Source organism: Triticum dicoccoides, chromosome 7B, assembly GCF_002162155.2.
Source record: "Triticum dicoccoides isolate Atlit2015 ecotype Zavitan chromosome 7B, WEW_v2.0, whole genome shotgun sequence".
NCBI lineage: Eukaryota > Viridiplantae > Streptophyta > Magnoliopsida > Poales > Poaceae > Triticum > Triticum dicoccoides.
Genome location: NC_041393.1, coordinates 472246752 through 472253923, shown reverse-complemented (window position 1 = coordinate 472253923; position 7172 = coordinate 472246752). Strand labels below are relative to the sequence as shown.

General features: G+C 55.0%; 1 protein-coding gene across 1 annotated transcript; it reads right to left on the bottom strand.

The window, feature by feature from the left end:
* Positions 1-4980: 4980 nt before the first annotated feature.
* On the bottom strand, positions 4981-6786 carry LOC119339004 (mitogen-activated protein kinase kinase kinase 18-like). Its single transcript, XM_037611195.1, has one exon. The coding sequence runs from the start codon at positions 6424-6426 to the stop codon at positions 4981-4983; it is 1446 nt and encodes a 481-aa protein (XP_037467092.1). The 5' UTR covers positions 6427-6786.
* Between the last annotated feature and the right edge of the window lie 386 nt (positions 6787-7172).

The window sequence follows — 7172 nt, the reverse complement described above, 5'->3', positions numbered from 1 at the left end:
GGGAGGAGAGGGGGGAAACTTGCCCCCCAAGTAAGGTGGAGGCGCCCCCTCCCCAAACCCTAGGTGCCTTGAGCCCTTGTGGGGGGGCACCAGCCCACTTGGGGCTGGTCCCCTCCCACATTTGGCCGATGTAGCCCTCTGGGGCCGGTGACCCCACTTGGTGGACCCCCGGGACCCTCCCGGTGGTCCCGGTACGTTACCGATAGCACCCGAAATCTTTCCGGTGACCAAAACAGGACTTCCCATATATAAATCTTTACCTCTGCACCATTCCGGAACTCCTCGTGACGTATGGGATCTCATCCGAGACTCCGAACAACATTCAGTAACCACATATATCTATTCCCTATAACCCTAGCGTCATCGAACCTTAAGTGTGTAGACCCTACGAGTTCGGGAACCATGCAGACATGACCGAGACGTTCTCCGGTCAATAACCAACAGCGGGATCTGGATACCCATGTTGGCTCCCACATGTTCCACGATGATCTCATCGGATGAACCACGATGTCAAGGACTCAATCAATCCCGTATTCAATTCCCTTTGTCTAGCGGTATTTTACTTGCCCGAGATTCGATCGTCGGTATCCCGATACCTTGTTCAATCTCGTTATCGGTAAGTCTCTTTACTCTTTCCGTAACACATCATCCCATGATCAACCCCTTGGTCACATTGTGCACATTATGATGATGTCCTACCGAGTGGGCCCAGAGATACCTCTCCGTTACACGGAGTGACAAATCCCAGTCTCGATTCGTGCCAACCCAACAGACACTTTCGGAGATACCCGTAGTGTACCTTTATAGCCACCCAGTTACGTTGTGACGTTTGGTACACCCAAAGCATTCCTACGGCATCCGGGAGTTGCACAATCTCATGGTCTAAGGAAATGATACTTGACATTAGAAAAGCTTTAGCATACGAACTACACGATCTTTGTGCTAGGCTTAGGATTGGGTCTTGTCCATCACATCATTCTCCTAATGATGTGATCCCGTTATCAACGACATCCAATGTCCATGGTCAGGAAACCGTAACCATCTATTGATCAACGAGCTAGTCAACTAGAGGCTTACTAGGGACATGGTATTGTCTATGTACCCACACATGTATCTGAGTTTCCTATCAATACAATTATAGCATGGATAATAAACGATTATCATGAACAAGAAAATATAATAATAATAACTAATTTATTATTGCCTCTAGGGCATATTTCCAACAAAGAGGGTGTCCAAAATTGCAGCCTTTGACATCTTTGCATGAGGGAGCTGGAGACCGCCGCCCACATTCTATTCAAATGTCGCCTTTGCATCCGCAGATGAACTCGCTGTTGCAGACCGTCTAGGCCTGGCTAATATGAGCATCCATGCTGGATCGAATTTCAATACTGTTTTGAAATGGTGGCTTGCCAGCACTCACCCCATCGGCGGCAAGAGTAAAACCAACATCTTTGGTAAATCTTTTGGGAGATTTAGAACGGAGGGAATGGGCGTGTGTTCCGACACCACTCTTCGATGCCTCCAATCTTCATAGCCAAGAACAAAATGGAGGATGGTGATTTGGTTACCGCGGGGCTAAAATATATATTTATATTTCATATCATGTTGAGAGAGTTGACTTTTTGTTGGTTCCACGCCTTTGGACTTCATGTGTATGGTGAGTACGTCGAATGCAACTCCTTCCTTAATTGCCAAAGAGTCCGGCTAACAATACGAGATCAGACCTCCGAATTTTCCAACGCCAGCAACTTTATGCATCCAGTATTTTGCAATAAAATAGCTATTGGAAATCCTTTGTTAAGCAACAAAAAGAAAGCACATGCGAAATTCGTGCAACCGACAGCATTTCATAACGCCCCACAGCCACAACACACCGGCCTCAAATTTGTGCAAGGTTTAAAGTAAAAGAAGGCGAAAAGGCAGCCATATGACAAAACGGTGCATCAACTGGCGACCTAAATTATTTGTTAGTCCCAAGTTGCATTCGATGTACCAAGGGCAGCAGCCTATACATAAATATTTAATGGGCAGCCTCGTTGATCGTATGATTCAGTACTACATTTTGTAGTAGGCGATTATATTAATTAACGGTTTGAAATCTCCATGAGTACGAACCCGGATCGGATTAATCATACGCCTGTCGCCGTACTTTATTGGCGAAAAAGATCGCCAGCGTAGGGAGGAGTGAGGCCATATCTCTGTAGTAGTGGCACTACACAAAGCAGAGCAGTACGTAGCTTCCCGTGTCTGCGCTGCGCTGCGCGGCATCTTCCATTCTTCGATGGATCGATCGCCAAAAGGGATCCGGAGGCGGAGCCAGCCTGACGGCAGCGGTATATTCCATTCCATCCGCCATGTGCGCGCAGGTGGAGCAGCAAATGTTGGTTAGTCAGTAGCAGCAGCGTCTAGCGGTACAAGATTATACTCTTCCGCGATGCAGAGGCCTGCGGACATGTGATCGCGATCGCTGGATCTGGAAAACGTGAAGGAGCTTAGCCATCAGCGATGATGTCTCGCATAGTTTATAAGGTCTTCCAAGCTGTCGGTCCGTAAGCTGTTGCGGTACCGTGCTCGCTGAAGTGCGGCATCAGTGTCATCGACCGAAAATTGTCAGGGTTCTAACCAACCCCATTAGCTTGGATATGTATGTGTGTGTGGGCTTCGTTCGATGTTACCGGTGTTCCCATGGGTACCTTGTTGATCATTCGACAATCCTTGTCTCCGACCAATGTAAAATTCCGATGCTTGCGTTGACAATGTTTAATTTTGTCGTTCCGGACGAGGAGAAGTGCAGATAAGCACAGACGATACATACATACATACATACACCGATGCAGAAACATACGGTATTATCTTTCAAAAAAAATATGGTATCGCATCGGGAATTTGGTTATGGCGGTGGATTCTAGCTGCTCCTAGCGGCATGGAGATTTAAGAATGGTCTGCCCACCGTCACCGAAAGGTAAAAGGACGATCAACACAAGTGGCAAAAGAATAGAATTATCCTCCCAATTGGCCGCCAATTCATATGCTCCATGTGCCAAGCTAGCTCTACTAGGTACCTAGCCCTCTCCTTTGCTGCATGTAGCACTGGATCTCCGTAGGCAAAGGACCACTCATCCCGTGAAGGATAAGTAAGAAACGGAACACAGCTGAGCACACACCCGAGCGGTTATAACTAGCACCACGTCCAGATCCGATCAACTCGTAAAATGTAAGATAGGTTCATGTTCCCGTGTGTGGCCGAGGCCGATGCCGATGCCGATCCATCGATGGTAATTGCATACATGCATGATAAGCGTAATCACTGGCTAAGCTAGGGAGGCAGGCAGCAGGTTTGCTTGCTTGAAGCACACATGTGTGTTGTGTGTGTGAGTAAATGCCATCCTTGCGTAGGAGGCAATGCCCGGCGGAAAAGCTTCAAGGCAAAACCTGCCTGGCATGGTGATTTCCAGCCGCTTTCGGCTTTTGCTTGCGCAGGCGACAAGGGTGCGCGCTTCAGCTGCTCGCTACAGCTACATGTCGCCAGGATCTAGCTAGCCTGTACCTTTGTGTCTCTGCTCCGCTCAAGGCTCAGGCAGAGCATGTCATGTCACAAGATCGTTTTCTTTCCTTACCATTTTTAACCCGCCAAATTAATTCATACGATCGACTCCTTTAGCCCGAAACACACAACCAGCTAAAACCCTACGCTTCCTGGATCCGCTGAACTGACGGTGACTCCTTTAACCGAGCGAGCAGGCCGTTGTCAAATACTGCTGCGCCGCCAGTGTGCGTACGAATCAATGTGGGATGCACGAAATCGAGATGCATGTAACTGTGCTTGTCGCTGGAGCATGCATCGACCCTGGCCGCGGCCGCGGCCGCAGCGGGACCGAACGAAGTCAATTTTTACTTTGCACCCAAATCAAGCATGTGTCCGCTGACATAATGCTCCGATTTTTTTTAGCACATTCGGGAAGAGAAGACGGCAAATTATTAGCTGCGTTTCGCATCAATGTAGTACAGTGCTACGTCGTCAGAAGCTGGCTACTTTTCATACCCGGAACAACGTCGCACGTGAAGCAACCCAAGCAGCAATCGGGCGCGCGGGGAGGGCGGGGGCGCCCACCGACTCGGAAAAATCTCGTCCTCTCGGGCGTCGTCAGGCCTGCCCAACACAAAAAATCTCGCCGTAAAGCGCAGAATGTGCCCGCCCTTCTCCGCCGTCCTGCAGACGCGCACAGGAGACGCTGGTCCACATGCATCTTTCGTCACTCTCACAGCGTCACTATTACTGCTTACCGTAAACGTACAGGTCCGATGTGCTGTGCTCCCATGGTATGGTGGTCGCAGTGCCACACGCGCAGATCCTAAATTGGTGGTGGTTCGCATGTTACCTCGCGGCAGAAACACCGCGCCATCACCACAAGTCGGAGGACGGGTGGACAGCGCTCGCCTCGACGTCAACGAGACACAAAATCCATTTCGCAAGAAAGAAAAAAAACGACACAAAATCCATACTCTGCTGTGCGTTGCTCTGCCTGCTCGCGCACCGCATGGCGGAAGCGGAAAGCGAGACCGACGGCGGTGCCAGGCGCGCGTGCCAAACGTGCATGCGGCGAGGTAGGTACTCTGCGTGCTCATACTACAAGCGTCCCTGTCAGGGGCTGCCAATTGGTGGAGGGGTGGACCGCATCCACCCGACGGAGCTAGCTCGCGAGCGAGCGGCGGCCACGTCGAACAAACCGAAACCATCCCCGCGCGCCCGACGGGCCCGGCGATGCCACTCACACCCGACGTCGCCGCCTCATAACTAACCAACCTCGCCGGCCGTACCGCGCCGCGAGGCGTAACCACCACTAACCAATCGCCAGTCACGCGTGATACATGACCGGCCAGAAGAAAACCGCCCGATCGATGCGCATTCCTTTCTCACCCCACCATGTGTGCCATGCCAAGTGGTGATCACCCGGGCTGGCATTCGCGCTAGCTGTGTTAAGTTGGACTTCGAGTACCACTCACTCCTGCTAATAATGGCGAGGCGAGAAGCAAATGACAGGAAGAACAACAGCGGGGGGAAGAAATGTGGTACAGTAGTACTGTAAACGGGCCGGTCCGGCCAGCTTGGCTGCGACTGGGACAAGCAAAACAGGACGTAGTATCGGAAAAGAATCCATTGCTTGTGATTGGAACGGTACTACAATCGTCGCTAACCACGTGATTACCATCATCACTGCGCTCGACATTACAGCTGCCCGTGCCATCGTAACGATCGCTATTGGCATGCGAGGCCTGGTGGCTGCTCGATGCCCCCACCTCCGCCGCGGCCGCACGCCCGGCGGAGCCGCCGTCGCCCACGGGTGAATCGTCGCTGTCGGTGTCCGTGCTCGCCTCCGGCTCTGACGGCATTGCGGGCTCTTCATCGGCGCCGCCGCTGGGGCCGGCATGGACCGTGATCCAGCTCGCGTCCCAGGTCCAGTCAGGCACGGCCGGAGCGCCCGCGGCCAGCGCGCGCACCCTGTCCGTAGGATCGGTGGTGTCCGCCGTCGTGTCGTCGTCGTCCCACAGGGCCTGGTCGAGGACGCTCTTCGGGGAAACGAACGTGGCCTTCTCGCTGACTCCTGGCACGGAATTGGACGACGAGGCGGTGCCGCCGGCGGCCACGAATTCGTGCTCCAGCAGCTGCTCTGCCGTCCACCGCTCCCTGGGGTCCTGCTGCAGACACCTCGCCAGGAAGTCCTTGCCCTGGTCCGACAGGCACGCGGGGAACTCCGGCGCCTCGCCCGAGAACGCCACGTGGTGCAGCGTCGCGACGGGGCTAGCGAACCGCTGCCAGGGGGCGGCGCCGGTGGCCATCTCGATGACGGTGCATCCGACCGCCCATATGTCCGCGGCCGGGCCCTGCTCCTCGCCCCGCGCGGCCTCGGGCGCCATGAACATCGGCGTGCCGCCCGTCGGCCGCTGCCGCTCCTCGCCGGCAATGCCCGTCCGGCGCGCGCAGCCGAAGTCGGCGATCAGGGCGCGGCCGTCGGAGCCGATGAGCACGTTGCGGCCCTTGACGTCGCAGTGCGCGACGCCGGCGGCGTGCACGTGGGCCAGCCCGAGCAGGATGTCGCGCGCGCGCGACCGGACGAGGGCCTCGGCGCACCGGCCGCCGCACCGCCTGATCTCGTCGGCCAACGACCCGCCGGGCGCGTACTCCATGAGCATGTCAAGGCCGCCGTCCACGGACGCGGAGACCTCGGCCTCCAGGCAGCGCACGACGTACGGCGAGGTGAGGCCGCGGAGGATGCCCTGCTCGCGCCGGAGCTCGGCGGCCCGGTCGGCGCCCACGGACTTGACCGCGATCACGCCGCCCGTCCGGCGGTCGACGGCGATCGACACCGTGGCAGAGGAGCCCCTGCCGATCGCCGGCCCGCGCGTCCACTCCCCGACGCCCATTCTTGCAGCGCCGCAAGAATGGCTTGGCGGTGGCGTGTGGTCTGTCCGGTTGTTGTTTCCGACTCCGAGTGGACGCAATTGGAATTTGGGATGCGGGCGAGCAGTAGCACCACCACACCTTGCGCTTTGGTGTGATGGGTTGTGGTGGGATGTTTATATACTGGAGTAGTCCTGGTCCTGGCTAGCTGGGCGGGCCACTGCAAGTCTGCAACTACAAGGAGGAGGAGGAGGAGGAGCAGGAGGTTGGATGCTTTGGACGAGCGAGGTGGGTAATTGTGGGCTGTCCAAAGCAAAGCCAGCGTCCGACCTGGAGGCGGCCGTCGCGAGGAGAGGAGATTCGCCATTTGGCCGGACGGGACTGGCCCGACGCGGGCAACACATTGGTGGGGTTTTGGCGTGCCTTCCTATTCTATGTTTTTTTTTCTTTCTCCATTTATCTTGGCGGTAGGAGGCTGGCGCTGGCGGTAGTACAATGGGGGGGTATATGCTGCGCTGGACCTCAGGGTTTTGCTGGTGCTGCTTAATCATGGGAGGGAGGAAGGGGACACTTGTCGTCGGGAGCGCTTTTGCCTAGCTCAGCACAGCAAGCAAGCGGCCCATGGCCTCGTGGGGAATGGAATATTGCACTGGAAGGCCTCACTCCTTCCTTTCCTTGCCTGCGTTTTTTGTTTGTTTGTTTGCAGCGATCTGTCGGGAAAGTTTCTTGCTCGAATTGTAATCTTTAATTTGCAATTTCGGATCTCTTG

Excerpts from the sequence above, each read along its gene's own strand:
- LOC119339004 (XM_037611195.1), bottom strand. The coding sequence starts at position 6,426 with ATGGGCGTCGGGGAGTGGACGCGCGGGCCGGCGATCGGCAGGGGCTCC.